Consider the following 20,126-nt stretch of genomic DNA (forward strand, 5'->3'; position numbering starts at 1 on the left):
GCTGAAAATTTAAACGACCAAAAAGGCGTTGAAACTCGGGAAGATAGTGAAAATGAAGTCTAATAAGACAAACAAGAAACCACTTAGGTCTACAACAGGAGCTAATGTACGAAAGTACGAAATAATCTAGCCTGAACTACCTAAAGAGAGTTTAGCTACGACAACTACACCCACTAGGCCTACTAAAAAAACTCGGGAAGCAAGTCTAAAACTTAACATTTCAATTAATTCGTTTTTCCCGATACCGAAGTCTCATCCAAAATCCTCATTCCCAATTGAAGAAGGTTATACCGAAATCGTCCAAGAAACTTGTAAGTGCTCCAAAAATAAAACTAAGAAAGCTGTCAACTTAACAAAAAAGAAATGTGGATATCCTAAAGAGTCATTTCTTCTAACTGCTGCGACAAGCTCAAATCAACCTGACGTTGTTATAGAGGTGTGTTGATAAGTGGTTCTATTCAATTTGCGAGGAAAAAAGAATTGAAGACATGATCTAATGCACCAAATACCGTTCGTGGAACCACGAACTTATTTATATTTCATTCAAATTGTCAAACAATAATAATAATAAAAACTGACTTGTGTACTTCAAATATTTCACAAGAAATTATTTTACAAATATTATAATTTTTTTTTTTCACCCTACGTATATAAAGTAAAACAACTCACCAGATTGTTCTCCCTGCAACTGCTTGTGGTAATCGTCATCGCCATACAGCCCATCCACCAGCTGCCCTAAACCACCTCTCATCATTTTTCCATCTAGGGTACCGTCGTAACTTATATCTTCTAAATCAATGTCTGGTTCTCGTACTTCTCCTCTAGGAGCTTCGTATTTTATAATGTTTTCTGCAAAAAATATACTTGTTTAAATATTAATTACCAAAATAATATAAGTGAATGAAAAAGCTCAATAAGGTGGAGGTTTCATAAAACAACAGAAGAAAAAAGATGAGATACCTAGAACCAGGGAAGAATATTTTTTTAAACTGCTAACAGTATACAGAAGAATCTGCAAACACACATAACAAACCATATAATTAATACAAGGTCTTCATAGAGTAACAAAATTGACCAAGTGTCAATAACCTTGTAGTTGAGACACAATAAACTAAATAAAAAAAATTAAAAAGGATAAAAGGTATTATTTTAAATTTTAATATATAGGTAACCAAATTCCATTAATACTCTACACAGCCAGACTATTCCACTGGCCTTTCAAATGCTAGTAATACTCTGTATAAAAAGAACAAATAAATTATTAACAAAAATAAGGAATTGGAGAAACTTCTACTTGAATGAGCGAACTAGTCTACTTCTTCCATACAAGAAGCATCTTCTCCGTCACCAGCCTTCAGCAGATGGGATTTTTTCAGTAAGCATAGATTTTTCTTTATCAAAGCCAAAACTTGAGGTTCATCCAAAGTTAAATAAGAGCTAAGGAGGGCAGTCTTGAAGAGCAAGATCATTTTTATCATCTTCTGTCTAAGGTTTTCAATAATGGGATGGTCAGGATTGATTTCCAAGTGTTTCTTGGCTACCATGTAACCCATAGTTGATGTATCACAAAGAGCTTGGGCTTTCATGATACATTTCACATTGGCAGTCCATCCATATGGTGAGGTTAAAATATAGCATGAGGATTCTACTAAACCACAATCAACTTAATTTTCAACTTTGTTGTCCAGCATACTCTTCCCAACTTTGCAAAGAGCTTCATATTTGGCGTTATCATCTTCAAGTTTCTTCTGTTTTTCTTCATCTTCAGGTAATTCTAGACCTTCCTTGGTGACAGAGACTGACCTTGACTTGTTAATCTACATATTCATCAATGGATTCAGTCATGTATACTACTTCAAAACCACACTTCTTAACACGTTCAACAAATGCAGAATGTACTACTTGTTCTTTGTTCCCTCCAGTGATAAAGTAGATGTGTTTTTGGTTTTCTTGTGTAGGTCATAGTTTTTTAATGAACAAGCTTCATCACTACTTGCAGAGGTGTGGTAATGCGTAAAGTCAGCAAGTTTGGGTCTATTTTGTGAATCTTCGTGAATTCCTTATTTGATGTTCTTTGATAATTGTTATGTGATGTCAAACATTGGTCCAAAGAATTGAAGATGAGTGATCTGGTCTCTGGTAGATGTTGTTGTCTTATCATGTAATATTTCTTTTCATGGGTGCTTGTTTAGACATATTCTTAAATAATGTGACTCGTGAATTTGTTTCGGGAGCAGTGTCGTTGGTACAAAAATGGAATCTTAAGGTAATCCTGCGGTGAGAGTGAATGGTATTTAGAACCTATTGTTTAATTTAAATTGGGTACCCCAATAGATACGAATGAATCGGTTTGATAAAGGTGATGAGCAGACAGATGTTAAGCATACTACTAGACTTAATAAAAGGCCTTCTTTACATTAGGAAAGATAACTAGAGAGTATTTTTTGTCATTAAGATTGTGTGTAATGCGCGTGACTATTTCTCTCAACGTGTTTGTGCTAGAAATACATTCTTAAATACCGAATGGGAAGTTAGGAAGGATGTTCTGTGTAATACACTTTAGAAGTATGCTAAAGGATTTTCTCGAAAACTTTACCAAGAAAGTTTTTAAGCAGACATTTCTGCCTGTATGAATACTGGTATCATGGTAGGTTGGTCAGAGTTCTGTCCTGTTTTGGAGGGCACGATAGCACTTAAGATTTGAAATTGGAAATGGTACTATTAGATCTACGTAAAATATGAAAAAAAGGAATGGAACAGAGTGGTATTGCTACATTGTACATCTACAATTAATGAAAGGAAATAGACGCCACTGAATATCTTTGCTTTAACATGCTACATCGATATTTTATTAAATAAATTTCTGAATAAATAATTTCAGCGTTATTATGTCACTTTTTAAGGCTTTTATCTCGTTTACACTCAATAACTAGCTTATAAACAGCTTTTTTATGAATAAAAATAGGTGATAAAGATACGGTGTAGAAAACATTTTGATCTAAACCTTGAAGGACTTTATCTGACTCAACAATCAACAAAAATATACTGTACATCGACAAAACTCGTAAAAACTTGTAGTGCTAGTGGATAAAAATCGGCAATTAATTTGGGAAGGTCAGAAATTATTTAAAGACCCTTAAATACGTCCGTACCATATGTTGAAACCCCGAAATTGCGTGAAAATTACTTGCCCTCCACACGTATAGGGTTGTAGGTTAGAGGTCTACCCAAAACAGGAGTTGCGGCCATGTTATAATGTACCCCATATTCGCTATAAACATTTTTGTGGACTGTAATTACACCATAGCTAGAGTTTAGTGTGTTTCCGTTATTACTGATAATTAGAGCACTGACAATAAATACGCAATTTGGACTAGAATTGTCTCCATTTTTTGTGTATTAGAGAGTAAGGGTAATTTATATTAGAAAATCATAAACTCCAGGACGATTCTACAAAAATTGATGAAGGATATACAAAGAAGCGTGAGCTAACCAAAATTAACTACCGTAAAATGGGGTGAAATTGATTAATTTAAAATTATTTATTCAAAAATATGATAGTAAATTGTAAAATTCACTACATATTTTTTACTAATATGATTCAAAAAGATCTATGTTAAATTTTGTAAGATTTAAAATAAGATTTTGACTAAAAAATGCAAACAACTGGATGAGCAATTTCATACCGTGAATGGGGGGTGAAATTGATCATATCTTTTTAAGTGAACGAAAGAAGCATAATATTGTACCATTTTTAAATAAAACGTGCGGTTCTAATTTATATAAATATATTTATTTATAAGTTTACAGCATGAAAATATCTTATCAACTAAAAAAAACTTAATATCCTTGTTACTTATATATATATACAAGTTAATATGTACTAGAATTTTCTGGAGTAGTCCACCTCTATTGTTCACGTGGAAAGCGTATTGAGAATTCCAACGATCGAACAGTCTAGATGCATACTTTTGTTAACTGTGACACGTACCAGCATCGGAGATGGGCTATTTCGTTACACTGCTCCCCTCTTAGATCTGAACGTCCGATCAGCAACTTTACATGAATGCCCAGTATGGCAAAATCTACAGATCTCCAGCTCTGCATGAACCTCTCAGAAAAAAATAACAGTCTACTGAACGTACTACAGTATCTTTGAAAGACACAATCTTTTCGGATTAATGCAAGACACAGTAATTCGTACGCCAGTTTCTCGGAAGGTCACTTCAAGCATACTTCTGAAAATCTTCCAATCCAGATTATCTAGTGCATGGCCCATCTTGGGCAAGGCCAAATTCTTGAGGTCTTAATTGCACACGATTTTCTTCAAATTAGTTAGAGCACGCCATATATCCTCTTAGCTTGCCCTGTCTGTATACGACTTTCTGGTCACCATATACAGCAAAGATCGAGAACCATCTTCTACTCTTAGTATTCTTCCAACTTTTTTCTGCTGATTTTTTAACTTGTCCAAACGACCAGAACTTCTAGCGAACACAGTGAGCTAGAGAGACGTTATGCGGAACACTAAAAAGATCCTGCTGAACTTCTGTGGTCACGCCGAATCTAGCACTCTTTTTCTCTGCGTAATTTGACATAAATTCATTAAAGCTTGGTCGCCGGTCATCTTTGATCTCATGTTAAAGGGTTCGTGCTTCTTCTGTTTCATTTAAGCCAGCATAAGGTGCAAGACGACTTATGTGAACTACTGGTGATGTCCATGGACTGTTTGATGGTTCAATTACCCCTTGTTTGTTCATATCGTTTATGATGTCTTCGGCTTCATCTCTTTTCGCAAATGAAAGTCGTGTAAGTTGTTGTCTGATTGGCTGAGCGTCTTTGGTATTAATTGTATGCTTTACTATGCTTGTTTTGCCCTTATCCTTCTTATCAATGGCAAAAACATCTTGAAATTCTATCAGCATAGACTTCACTTTTTTAGTTCGTTTATCATTAAGATCTTGACACATTTTATATTCTTCGGCTGCGCGACGTAAGGATCATCCTTCCTCAAGAACTTTCTGGAGGGCATTTTCCCTTACTTCATTAGTCCTTATACGGACGAGCACCTAGTTTTCTTATGTAAGTATTTTCGAACCATTTTTTCTGAAAAGAAAGGACAAATTAGCCTCATTGTGAATTTTTAAATTTCCCGCGTAAATTATGATATCCTGAAAAATACCGTGTTTACATGTGTTGACAGAGAACATGACATGTAACTATAATGATAATTAGTTAAAATCGCACATGTTTTTGTAGTTTTTCTCAGGCACCGGAAAGTTAGGAAGCTAATGAAACTTATCAAAAATATAGCCATAATTAAAACAAGCTTTTTTCCATAAAAATAAATACTTACTTCAACTATACAATCACAGGTTTTACGTTAGTGTTTACTAAGTAAAGCGACGTTGTCAACCGTTTGTTAAGCTACTTAGATTTCAGGGAAAATTAAAATATTCAGAATCATTCGCAATTATCAATTTCGCCCCTTTGGATCAATTTCACCCCAATTTACGGTACTTAATATCAAGACACGGGTGTATACTGTCACCAACCCTGTTTAATCTCTATTCCGAAGACGTACTGAATAGAACACTCTCTGAGCAATCCGTAGGTATTAAAATAAATGGTGTTAGATTAAACAATCTGAGATTTGCCGACGACACCGTTCTGATTGCAGAAACACTTGAAGAGCTACAGACATTGGTGAATAAGATAGCAGACTGCAGCGAAGAATATGGACTATCTTTGAACATAAAGAAAACTAAATTTATGGTAATATCGAAATCAACACAAAATGTCCAAAATGTATATTTACACAATGAAATTATCGATCGAGTTAGCAAATACAAATATTTAGGCACCTTTATAAATGAAGACAACGATAGCTCAGCAGAAATCAAAATAAGAATAGAAAAAGTCAGATCCATATTCACTAAAATGAAGAGAGTGTTCTGCGGAAGAGATTTGAGCCTTGAAATGAAACTTCGCCTGATGAGATGTTACGTACTTTCTGTGCTGTTCTACGGAATGGTCATGGACGTTGAAAAAGATTGATACCAAAAAATTAGAGGCATTTGAACTGTGGATGTATCGCAGAATCCTGAGAATATCATGGACCGAGAGAGTCACAAATGTCGAGGTCTTGAGAAGAATAAATAAAGAAAAGGAAGTCATATTTACGATCAAAAAACGAAAACTGCAATACTTGGGACACATTACAAGAGGCGAAAGATATGAACTGCTTCGAACAATTAAGCAAGGGAAAATAGCAGGAAAAAGGTCCATAGGAAGAAGACGAAACTCCTGGCTAAAGAATCTACAGGAATGGTATAGCTGTAGCAGCAACGAATTGTTTCGGTCAGCAGTTTCGAAAATACGTATAGCCCTGATGATCGCCAACCTTCGGAACGAAGATGGCACTTGAAGAAGAAGAATATCAAGACAGTCATTTTTCTTTTAGAACTACATAAGACTCTGATACGAATATTGAACCAAAAGCTTTGGTATCAGGAAAGCGATGATTCAGTTACTACAGCTAGTAGGTACAGAAAAGAAAACACTTTTCTCCAGAAATTTTATTCAAATGTTTTTGTGACAATCAACTACTTTTGCCTTAACTTAAATACAATGCTTGCCATTTAAATAAAGGTAAAACTACTTCCATAAGATATTTCTCAAACGAATTAATCATCTTGACAAGAAAAGGGTTAAAAACATATTGTACCCCAATTTAAATTAATCTCACATCGCTTAGCAATCCTCCCTTATCCGTCTACCTCTTCCCGTTTTTAATTTATTCCATCTTTCTTTGGGAAATACCCGATTTCGACAGATCAAAGATAACTTTAATTTATTTATTATTTTGTAAAAGGGAGCACTCTAATTTGATAGGGATAAATTATATTTTTAGGTTACCACCCACCGGGATTCCATTTGGAAAAGAATTTAGACCGATGGACCAGGACCGTCTTCAAAAATGTGTCTAGTTGAATCTGTATGGAATTATCAAGTACGTCCACTATATTTTCCCGTGCGCGATGATTCATTTTCAAACAAGTTAAATCAAAATATTAAATGAAACGTACGTCGATGTGTAGATAATTATCATTGATATCTACTACTGTCAATGTAATATTTACGAAATGGCTATTATCCCGGTGGATGTATTTTCATCATCATCATCATCCAGCCTCAAGAGTCCACTGCTGAACATAGGCCTCTTCCTCATGTTTCCAACCTCGTCTATCTTGTGCCGTTCTTATCCAGTTTTTATTTTGAGTCTTCTTATATCGTCAGTCCATCTTGTAGGTGGTCAACCGACGCTTCTCTTGTTTTCCCTTGGCCTCCATTCCAATAACCTCTTTGTCCATCGCTCATCTGTCATTCTGGCTATGTGTCCTGCCCATCTCCATTTTAGTCTGGCTATCTTCTCGATGATGTCACTCCGGTTCTTCTCCTGATGTCTTCGTTGGTTATTCTGTCTCGCAGAGTTATTCCTAACATGGACCGCTCCATTCTTCTCTGCGTGACTCTCAGTTTGGTAGCTGCTGCTTTTGTTAAGGTAAGTGTTTCTGCTCCGTACGTCAAGACTGGGAGGACGCACTGATCAAATGCCTTACTCTTTAGACATGTGGGCAGCTCACTTTTAAAAGTTTCTCTCAGTTTTCCAAATGCTGCCCACCCAAGGCCGATTCTTGTCTTCAGTTCATGAGTCTGGTTATCCCTGCCTATCATAATTTCATGTCCCAGGTATTTATATCTATCTACGAATTCTATTTCTTTCCCACCAATACTGATGTTCTGGTTGGGTACCAAATTGGTCATGATTTTTGTTTTCGAGATATTTATATTTAAACCTACATTTTCTGTAGCCACAACGAGTTCCTGTACCATCTCTCTTGCCATACCTAGATCTTCAGCTATTATAAGTATATCATCGGCGAAACGTAAGTTGTTTAGATATTCTCCATCTATTTTTATTCCCTTTGTCATCCAATCCAAATTCTTAAAAGCATGTTCTAGCACCGTATTAAAAAGTTTAGGTGACATTTGGTCTCCTTGTCTAACCCCTCGTTCTATTTTTATGCGATTACTGTTAGTATGTAATCTGACAGTGGTTGTTGCCGGCAGGTATATTTTGTATAATAATTGAGTATATCTATAATCTAGCCTGCATTCTTTAAGCGCCTGTAATATTTTGCTTAGCTCAACTGTGTCAAAGGCTTTGTGAAAATCGATAAATATTAGAACTAGAGGTTTATTGTATTCCACTGCTTTCTCTAGTAGGGTTTTTATACTTTGTAGATGGTCATTTTTTCCGTCCCTTTTTCGGAATCCTGCCTGTTCCCTTGGTTAATAAGTCTCTAATTTTCTTTCCATTCTCTTAACTAGTATTCGCGTAAACAACTTATATATATGGCTGAGGAGGCTAATCGGTCTGCAATTCTCTAAATTTGCTTTGTCTCCTGCTTTGTGTAATAGAATCATAGTAGCGTTGTTCCAGTCTGTTGGAATATTGCCGTTGTGAAAGCAGATATTGAAGAGTTGTTTAATTTTTTCAAGTAATACATCCCTTCCAATTTTCAGTGTTTCTGATACTATTCCATCTTCACCCGGGGTTCGATTATTTTTCATTTTCTTCAGGGCTTCTTTGATTTCTGATTTTGTTATATCGGGCATTAAATCTGATCCTTGGTTTAATACCCCAGTTTTTAGTGTAATTGGAGGTTCCGTATTGTTGTATTGATGTATTTTATAAAGTTAAATTTAGTAAATATATTATTTATTATAATTTTTGTGTATATGGATTCGTGTTTATGTATATAGAATAGAATAAGATTAATAAAAATATGATGAAAGACAGATTAAAAAGTAATCTTAATATTATTTGTACAATCTGCCAAAATAATTAATTTTGTATCAATTTTATTCTATTGTCACATAGCAGCAGTGTGGAACGCGGCTATTGCGATAAATTCAAGAAATTCAACCGTTTGTAAAGCTTCATCCAGGTTTCGCCTTTAAGATATTTTTCTACCTTTCTTGTATTTTTATGAACAATAAGCATTTGCAAAACGTGTAGCCTTTGAACTATACGAGAGAATTTTTACTCTAAACTAAAAAAGGAAGCGTTCACACTGGTTGGTTTCTAAGTTGATACTGACTAATAAACGCAGCGTCCACCATTGGTGGATTCTAAGTTCTTGTTAACTATATTCAAATTATAATTGCAATACCTACCAGGTGGTTGGCGAGGGACAACTTTTTGGGTGTCCCAAGGTTTTCTATGTGTAAAAACATCTTTTGAAGGTAAAAATTATTTTACTAACTAGGCGTAAAAATTTCTTACAGAAATGTATCCAATATTATTTTATGATACATAATAACTTATGGTTTACCCAAACTGTCGTACTTACTACGGATCTGTACAAAAGGGCTGAACCAGCGAAGGGTAGCATATGACATTTTTATCTCTTGCATCTATCAAAACGTTAATGAATGGTATCGGGTATTAAAAATAGTCAACACCCCATTTTTAATCACGATGCGTCATTAATTCATTTTGATTTCGATTTTGCCAGTCATATCTCATAGAAGCCGAAGTGCCCCCGGTAATTTAAGATCATGAGATTTGTTTAATGTTTTCTAATAGTTTCCTTTCGAAACGAGGGTGGAAGATTTATGGGCGCATGCTGATCCCAGTAATGTTTAATAATTAGGTTATCTATTATTGGATACTGATATCGTTAAAGAATAGTACAAATTTGCCGCCAAGGGTTGTAAGGGTTTAAAAGAAAGAATGGCAATTTGTTAAAATTCGCTAGTTAAAAACAAAACACACATTCTGTGTTTAATAATTTCATATAAATATAATATCGGGATTTTTACAATTATCAGTGGCTACTTCATCTATTTATTGAAGACGTTTCGCTTTCTGCTCAGAAAGCATCATCAGTTCATCTAAAAAGAACAATATGAAACCAAACATCCATAGAGAAGTTACAATAAAAGTGTGTTACCTTACAAAGACATGTAGCAGTCAAAGATGTTAAAAATATGAAAAAGCTTACGAAACTGGACATTTAGAGTAAAGTTGTATAAATCAATTAATTGAAACTTGGTATAGTTTGCAATTTAACAAAATTAGCACAGCAAAAGAACATGTGATAAACATACATGTATATATAATAATACATGTATGTATAATAACTTTTTTATATATATGTATGTTTATCACATGTTCTTTTGCTGTGCTAATTTTGTTAAATTGCAAACTATACCAAGTTTCAATTAATTGATTTATACAACTTTACTCTAAATGTCCAGTTTCGTAAGCTTTTTCATATTTTTAACATCTTTGACTGCTACATGTCTTTGTAAGGTAACACACTTTTATTGTAACTTCTCTATGGATGTTTGGTTTCATATTGTTCTTTTTAGATGAACTGATGATGCTTTCTGAGCAGAAAGCGAAACGTCTTCAATAAATAGATGAAGTAGCCACCTTCTTTGTCTTTTATTTCTCCCCTTTGACCGAAAAACCCACCACTCTTCGAGTGTACCTTAGTTTATATATATATATATATATATATATATATATATATATATATATATATTTATATATATATATATATATATATATATATATATATATATATATATATATATATATTTATGTAGATGATTGGTGTATTTATAAGTTATATACTAGATAATATTAGATATAACAAGTATTTGGTTATTTTAAGAAGTTATATACTAGAGAATTTAATAAAAATTATTTATGTGAGGGCATTTTTAAGAAATTAGCATATAATAATTGTAAAAAGTTGTATTTTAATAATTATAATATTGTAGATATATTTAAGTGAGCCATGTGACTAGGCAACCAACTATACAGTAAGTGACAGAAATTAATAATTAGGAATATAAAGTGGGGTTATAATAATGTTAGTTTAAAATGTTTAATTTATATATAGTTACTGATTTAAGTGTATTTTCTGATCTGAAAAGCCTAAATGTCAACAAAATTATCAATAGAAAAGTAAGGAATTCTCTAGATCACCGGAGATGGCCTTGTTTGCGAAATGGTTTGTTCCAGAAAATTCAGAAATGTATTTAATAGAACAAATGGAACATGAATTCTTGCTAGATGATTCTGGAACATAAAAAAAGATATAAATACCCGGTGATTTGGATTCAGGAGGTCCATTCAGTTAGTCAATCAGTTATGAGTTACAGTTACTATGATGGCCAGTTTTAGTATGAAAATTAGTTAGAGGCAGTCAATCAGTTACAATTGTTCAATATAGTGAGTTAAATCAAGATTAAGAAACAGTATAAAGAAAATATTATTGAAGATTAAAAATTATGTTATGTATAAATGATGATAATGGAAGAAGTATTAATTGAATATTAAAATTAAATAATATTTTTGGTGATTGGATATTGATATATTGAAAAGAAGAATAAAAATAAATGCTGTTTGCTGGTTTGCTTGGTGGTTTATAAATGCTGTGAAGAAAAATATCTTAAATTGGTGGAAGCTGATAATTGGAAAAAGTAATTTCACAAAAACAAGGATAACCGAAGCTGAGAAGAAGACATTTGAGTGGTGATTATAATCTATATAGTGGAAAACAGTTCATTTAGGCATTCAGTGACAGAAAGGTACAAAATTTTGTTAATATAATTTAGTTAGTATCATAACAATTTCAATTTTGTAGATAGTTTGTTTAAATTTTACATTGTCTATAGAATTTAATTAGTTTCATAAGAATTTCAATTTAAAGATAGTTTATTTTAAATTTACATTGGCTAGGTTAGATATATATGTGTTTCATAATAGATATAATAAAGATAATTTAAAAAAAGTACTTACAAACTAATTCTTTGAGAACCGCGATAAAAACCCTATATTATTAAAAAAAAACACTCATTGCTCATCATTCAAACAAACAATCCATCATACCAATATATATATATATATATATATATATATATATATATATATATATATATATATATATATATATATATATATAAGTAGCGGGTAGTCTCCTTTGGAGTCCCTTGGATTCTATTGGATAGTCCTATCAGGGAAAGTGAATCAATCCCTGCCCTCCGCAGATTCCAGGAGCCTCTGTTAAGGTTACCTTGTCCAGGGTCTCGGATGAAGTCCAGAACGGCATCCAAGGTGTCGAAGAATATTTTCAGTACAGCGAAGATGGTGTAGTTGGCAACCCCTGATTTTAGGGATATTATAAGATCACAAACCTAGAAGCGTCTGACCCGGACCGTGCGGCTTCAAATAGCTTCTGTACTCACAGTGAGCGGCTGAATTAAAAACCCACCAACCCAGTGGTGTTTTAAGGCAAATACCTCTCAGCAAAATGTCAGATTTTAAAACAAAAACGGATGTTGTACCTTAGGTGAGTATAGCGAGTAATCGAAATATGAGTCTGTCCCAAGGATTTTGGGGGGGACAAAAAACTGACGACGCGAAAGACGAAAAAACCTTTTACACTCTTTATCTGTACCTACAATGCCAGAACATTATTATCTGAAGAAAAAGTCACCGAAATGGAAATCGAGATGTCAAAAGTCAAATGGATTATCATTTGAGTCAATCATATAGTACTTAATTACTGAAGATCTGCGTGAAGCACAACAAATGATACAAGAATTTAAGTATCTTCAACAATAGGTCTAAAAATGAACGTCAGTAAGAGTAAATTTATGACAAATTTAGTTCCCAGCGAACACCTAACCATCCAAAATCAAGTGGTAGAATTGACAGAAAAGTACATATATCTCAGTCACCAAATCAGAATAAGCAAGTATAATAGACCTCTGAATTTCAACGACAAATAACACTTGCTTGGGCGGCTTATGGTTCACTAAGAGACATCTTTAAGAGCTATGAAACGGAAGACATTTAATCAATGCGTTCTTCCTATTATAACATATGGAGCAGAAACTCTCACTCTCACAAAAACATCATTATCATCATCAGCCGCTTTGAGTCCACTGCTGGACACAGGCCTCCCGTAAATAATTCCAATGCATTCTATCTTGAGCACCCTGAATCCAGTTGTGCTGAATGCGCTTGATGTCATCTGACCACCTTGTTGGAGGACGTCCTCGATTACGATAAGCATCGTGTCTAGGTCTCCATTCCAGAAATTTCTTCGTCCAGCTTCCATCTTCCATTTCAATGTTGTAATCCTTTGAACTGCGTCAGTAACACCAGTTTTTCTTCTAATTATTGTATTTGATACTCTGTCTCTGAGGGATATATTCAGCATTGACCTCTCCATCGCTCTCTGTGCCACTTGTATTTTATTGATTACTTTTCTGGTAATGGTCAATGTTTCTCCTCCATACGTTAGAACTGGGAGTACACACTGATCAAAAACCTTCCTTTTCAAGCACATTGGAATATCTGATCTAAAGACTCCTCTCAGTTTTTCGTAAGCCGCCCATGCCAGTCCTATTCTCCTGTTTAGCTCCGTGGTTTGATTATCTCTTCCTAATTTAATCTCGTGGCCCAGATATTTATAGCTATGCACCTGTTCAATTTGCGTGCCGTTAGTTGAGATGTTTTTCGCCAGTACTAGGTTGGTCAGATATTGTGTTTTGGAGAAATTAATTTTAAGTATAAATTGTGTACACGAGATCTGAAGGTCTTGAAGAAGTTGGCAGGCATGATCTACCCGTTCTGCAATAAGGACTATGTCGTCTGCAAATCTCAAGTTGTTCAGAAATTCTCCATTTATGTTGACTCCAATATTCTCCCAATTATTGTTTCTCATAGCACTCTGCAACAAAGCGGTGAATAGCTTAGGAGAGACGGTATCTCCTTGCCTAATACCCCTATGGAAGGGAAATGTATTTATGTTGCCATAATACATTCTAACTGCAGCTGTTGCGCTATTATATATATTCCGAAGAAGAGTTGTGTACCTATGATCAATACTGCACTCTGTAAGAGCTCTTAACATGGATCTATGCTGGACTGAGTCAAACGCTTTCTCAAAGTCTACAAATATTAATATCAATGGCTTGTTGTATTCTGTAACTTTCTCTATTAAGGATTTTATTACTTTGGTGGTCAGTGCTAGGTGGTCATTCGTTCCAAAGCCACTCCTAAATCCGACATGATCAAAAAAGACAAAATAAGGAACCAATATCTAAGGAAAAGAACAGCTATCACTGATGTCGTCGAACGTATAGCCAAGCCGAAATGGAACTGGACAGGTGACATAGCGAGACTAAAAGACTCAAGATGGACCAGAAAATTAATTGACTAGCGCCCAAAAGAAGACAAACGCAGCAGAGGTCGACCACCAACACGCTGGATGGACATTAAACGAATATCCAAGAAATGGCAACAAGAAGCACAGAACCGTGAAGAGTGGCGAAAAATGGGAGAGACCTATGTCCAGCAGTGGGCAGAAGAGGTTGCATGATGATGATAATTAGTAAATATGATATCGTGGTATTTACTGAAAGTTTTAATTTCAATATTTTAGATTATTAAACAATTTATAATTGTAAATGATCTCATTATTAAATATTATTATAAAACATGGTATTTTACTCTATATTCATGTTCTGACTATCTATAAAATTGTAAATATTACTTTAAATATAAAAAATTCACAGAAATCTCAGCAGAAGTGTAGTATTTTAGCCTTATTGTGGCCTACAAGTGCCAAATGTTTGCCACGTATTTCCGGATTGTACATGGACAATGGACACGTCAAACCAAATTCAAAAACCTAATTTTTATTACTTATTGTGATTTAATCACGCCTAAAAAATATTAGTATTAAATGTGACAAAAAATATAGTCCGTCTAGAAAGTATCCGGAAAAAAGAAAGTAGAATTATAATTTTACGATATTTATTTCTATCATCTTAAAATATAAAATTTCAACAAATAATTCATCTCATTTAAAATCGGTAAGATAGTTTCGAAACAAATTCAGATTTCTGCTTTAATCTGGAGCCTTCTAAAAATTGCAAGGCATAGCCAGACGTTGATAAAGATGTTAATAGATTCCCAATGTCTCTATTAACATCTTCTGTTTAAAAGTCTGTTTACAAACAACAATATTTGACAGATGGTGTTGTCATGCGATTTTGTCCATAACCTACTATCGGCACAATCTACTTGATGCATTACTTTTGTCTAAAAATGTTACAAAAAGGAAATCTATTAAAATTAGAAAAAATATAAAATTCCGGATACTTTCTAGACGGACTATCGTTTCACAACCACTTTATGTAAATTCTATTTATGAAATACGCTTCCAAAAAAAAGACTAAAAGTACAGAATCATTTTCTTTTTCCTTTTTTTTTTTGTTTAAAACTGTGGGTATGTCATGTACGTTATTATTAATGGATATGAATTGGCCCATAAAACTAGCCGTTATCTGATAAGTTTTTAGTCGGAGCCCCGTCTAGACAGGACATGAGAAATTGGTTGTGTTATTTACCGAGAAGCTTTCGCTGACCTCGATTTTTATATTCACGTACAGAAAAGTTAGCTAGTTTTTGCTGGAATCACTTTCCGAAACTAATAATGAAACGTACTCAATCAAGCTCGGATGATTTGTAGAGGGAATCAATTTAGTATTAGGGATTTCTGTCTATTATGTAACCCGTGGAGATTACTTAATTGTTGACATTATTTAGCAAGCCTTGAAATAATTGATCTATATATATATATATATATATATATATATATATATATATATATATATATATATATATATACATCGGTTTAGAACGTCTTTCGACGTTGTCCGATACCTAAACACCATCTCTTCCTATCTTCGCAGTCGTTTGTTGTTAAATTTCTTTCGCTCATGGACTTGTTTACGCCGTGTTGCAATTCTAATCTGGGTCTTCCTCTTTTCGGTCGACCTATCGGTTGCCATTCTATTACTTTTTTGGGGAGTCTTGATGCTGGCATCCGTTGAACATGCCCATACCACCTTAATTGTTTCTTCTCTATATCTTGAGTTATATTTCCTTCTATTCCCATACGTTGTTTTATTACATCATTTCTGATTCGGTCTCGTCTGGAAATACCTAAAGATCTTCTCATTGCATCCATCTCTACTGCTTCTATTCGCTTTTTGTTCTTTTCACTAATTCTCCATGTTTCAGCGCCATAAAGAAGAGTAGTTTTAATCATGGTCTCATATATATTAAATTTCCTTCCTTTCGTTATCTCTTTACTCCACAGTATACCAATGAGACATCCTAAGACTTTCTTTGCTTGAGTGATTCGTTTTTCTATTTCCCGTGTATCAGTTCCTGTATTGTCAAAGGCAACACCCAAATAGTCATAGCTCTGAGACAGCAGGAAATATGTTGTCCGTTTTCGAGGTCTATGTTATCTGACTCGTTTCCAATACAAAGATATTTGGTTTTTGTTGTATTGACATTCATTCCCCAGTCGTTATATTCTTCTATCAGTTTTCTTAGCATGTACTGCATATCTTCCCTGTCGGTCGCTAGCACTACCTGGTCATCAGCAAACTGGAGTGTATATATATACATTCATTGCTAAGCTCTATACCCATCCTATGTACCTTTCTTTTCCATCTTTCCAATGCCGCTGCAACATATATCTTGAATAAGGTTGGTGAGATACAGCATCCCTGTCGCAAGCCTTTTGTAACCAGGAATTCTTCCGTTAGATATTTTCCTGTTTTTATCTGTGCCTTAGAGTCTCTATAAAGTTCTTGTACAGCATTTATCAATGTGTGGTTGATGTTAGATCTTTTCAACGTTGTCCACAGTTTTGTTAAGGGGATGTTGTCATATGCTTTTTGCAGGTGTACAAAAGTAATATGAGTTTCTAGATTCTTAGCCGATCTTTTTTCTATTATTTGTTTAAGACAAAATAAGTTATCGGTGCACGATCTTCCTGCATGGAACCCGCTTTGTTCTTCCTCTTCATTGTGCTTATATTCTTCCTCGATCATATTTCTCAAAATTCGTCCATACAGTCTGCTCAGGGTTCTGGTTACCGATATGCCTCTATAATTATTACAATTCCTTTTGTCCCCCTTTTTGTGTATTGAGGACATATATGCTGATCAATGCCGTTCAATGCGAACGGCATTGATCTATATATAAAGTTACTAATAAACTGCTCTCATTTTTGCAATATATTAGGTAGAAGGCGAGCTTTAAGTCATCACTGTAATACATCAATTGCTTCAAAAATTTTCATGCTGCACAACACAACACAAACTGGATTAAATCTTTGACCAGAATCTCTACGAACTCTAAGGTATCATTTTAACGATCGTGAATTCAAACAAAGTAAAGTCAATATTGATTGTGCCACCAAAGTTAATTAGTTTTTTTTTTATTTGAAACTGCCTCAACCACAAGGGTTATTAGCAATGGTCAATTTTACAGATAACATAAATATAAAAAAAAACAAAGAATACAATAATTAGATTTTGATTAGACCTTCTTCTTCCTTTGCCCTATCCGTTTCGGACGTTGGCTATTAACAAGGCTATTTTGACTTTGTTTACGGCACCTCTGAACAGTTCGGTCGATGTTAGTCCGAACCATTGTCGCAGGTTATGCATCCATGAGTGTCATCTTCTTCCCGGTCCCCTCCTACTGTCGATTCTTCCTTGGACTATTAACTGTAGCAGCCGGTACTTAGTATGCCTCATGACATGTCCGAAGTACTCAAGCTTCCGTTTCTTTACGGTGAAGATTATTTCTTTGCTTTTGCCTATTCTCTGCATTACTTCCACGTTAGTGATGTGGTTTGTCCAGGATATCCGAAGAATACGGCGATATATCCACAGCTCAAAGGATTCTAGTTTCTTCAGGGTGGCTTCCGTTGTGGTCCATGCCTCTGCTCCATAGAACAAAACCGGGAAGACATAACACTTGACCAGTCTTAATTTTAGTTCCATTGAGATTTTGCTTGTGAACCACTTTTTCATATTGTTGAACGCGTTTCGCGCTTTTTTAATTCGTGATCTTATTTCTATATATCTATATATTCTATATATCCGATACGGTTCTCCTAACGGGAACGCTAGTAGAACTACAACATCTCGTTCAAAGCCTCAATATATACTGTAACAGTTACGGCTTGAAAATTAATTTGAAAAAAACTAAATTTATGGTAATCACGAAATCAAAGAACATCAGAGCTAATCTTGTAATAGACAATACAACGATTGAGCGTGTGTCCTGTTATAAATATCTAGGTGCTTGGATCACAGACGATACTGATCAAACAAAAGAGATTAGATGTAGAATAGAAATCGCTAGATCAGTCTTTAATAGAATGCGCAAACTCTTTTGCAATCGTGATATCAATATAAAGTTACGAATACGAATGCTGCGGTGTTATGTCTTTTCTACCCTGTTGTATGGAGTAGAGGCTTGGACACTAAAACAGTTGACCACAAAAAACATCGAAGCTTTCGAGATGTGGTGCTATAGGCGCATTCTCAGAATATCATGGATGGACCGCGTCACTAACACGCAAGTACTCCAAACTTTAGACAAAAGATGCGAAATTCTAAATGAGATAAAAACTAGAAAGATGGAATACTTGGGGCACATTGTGAGAGGTGAAAAGTACGAACTTTTAAGAAATATCATGCAGGGCAAAATTAAGGGCAAAAGAAGTGTGGGAAGAAGAAAAATATCGTGGCTTCGTAATCTACGTGAATGGTTCGGGTGTAGTTCGATTGAACTTTTTAGGCGCGCTGCTAACAAAGTCGCAGTGGCCATGATGATTTCCAATCTCCGCTAGGAGTGGCACGAGAAGAAGAAGAAGATCTTATTTCTGTTGACTGGTCCCCTTTTGTGTTGACTGTGGTTCCAAGGTATGTGTATGTCTCCACTTGTTCTATTTTTCGGTTGTTTAATGTCAATTGCATCGGAGGTTGTTGTGTTCTGCTGATGAGCATGCATATAGTTTTGGTTGTATTGAGTTCTAAACCATATTCTTGACTTGCTGTGTGTATGCTTTGCATGAGTCTTTGAAGCTCGTTGCAGTCATTTGCGATAATAACTGTGTCGTCAGCATATCTAATATTATTGATTACCTCTCCGTTTACTTTGATACCCTCCGAAACTTCTCCCATTGCTTCTCTGAAGATTTGTTCAGAGTATATATTGAACAGGAGCGGCGAGAGGACGCATCCCTGTCGTACACCCTTTTTAATATCTATCTTCCCACTGTGTAAGTTGCCCATCTTTATCTCAGCACTTTGGTTCCAATAGAGACTGGTTATTATGCGCAGATCCTTGCCATCAATATGCATCTTCCTGAGCATTTCCATGAGTTTATCATGTTTGACCTTGTCAAACGCCTTGGAGAAGTCGATGAAGCACAAGTGGACGTCCTTGTGCATGTCTCTGCATCTTTGAATTAAAACTTGCAGACTGAAGATGGCCTCTCTTGTGCCCAATGCGCTTCGGAATCCGAACTGTGACTCCAATATATTTGCTTCGCATTTGTTATATATTCTATTGTGTATGATTTTGGTGAAAACTTTGGTAATGTGATTTATCAAGCTTATTAAGCGGTGTTGATCACAGTGTTTTAGGTATGGCTACAAAGGTCGATCGAAGCCATTCCTCCGGAATCTCCCCTTTGTCGTAAAAGGTGTTAAAAAGGCCTGTCAGAAAATCGAGGAAGTGGTCATCCGTTTCGCATAGGAGTTTTATGATCTCGCTCTGTATGTTGTCGGGACCTGGTGTTTTGTCGTTTTTTAGCGATGAAATGGCTTTTTCCACTTCAGACCTTAGTATTTCGGGTCCAGTCATGTCGTCATCTTGGTCCACTGTCGCTCTGCGTTTAAACCTGAGGAAACCAAAAAAAAGTATGACACGATTGTGGTCACTATGTTCACTTAAAATATCTTTTATTGTTGTAGGTAACTGTTCATGTTGTCTTTCAAATGCATACAACGGACACTCCACTAATAAGTGAGATACTGTTAGATCACTATCACACGCGCAACACAAAGGTTTGGGTTACTTCTGTAGTAGAAAATCATGTGTGATCTTGGTGTGTCCTAATCGTAGTCTGGAAATGATAACTTGATCTCTT

The 20,126-nt window shown here is 34.9% G+C and overlaps 1 protein-coding gene and 1 pseudogene across 1 annotated transcript in view; both read right to left on the reverse strand.

Moving 5' to 3' along the window:
- Positions 1-20,126, reverse strand: part of LOC140449405 (discoidin domain-containing receptor 2-like) — a 1,157,947-nt gene that overhangs the window by 344,778 nt on the left and 793,043 nt on the right. Inside the window, exon 5 of the mRNA XM_072542564.1 lies at positions 670-849. Within this exon, the coding sequence (XP_072398665.1) occupies positions 670-849 (180 nt within the window). The remainder of the gene's footprint in view (positions 1-669; positions 850-20,126) is intronic.
- LOC140449905 (heat shock protein 83-like) lies at positions 1,308-2,081 on the reverse strand (annotated as a pseudogene).

This window comes from Diabrotica undecimpunctata, chromosome 9 (genome assembly GCF_040954645.1).
Source record: "Diabrotica undecimpunctata isolate CICGRU chromosome 9, icDiaUnde3, whole genome shotgun sequence".
Taxonomy (NCBI): domain Eukaryota; kingdom Metazoa; phylum Arthropoda; class Insecta; order Coleoptera; family Chrysomelidae; genus Diabrotica; species Diabrotica undecimpunctata.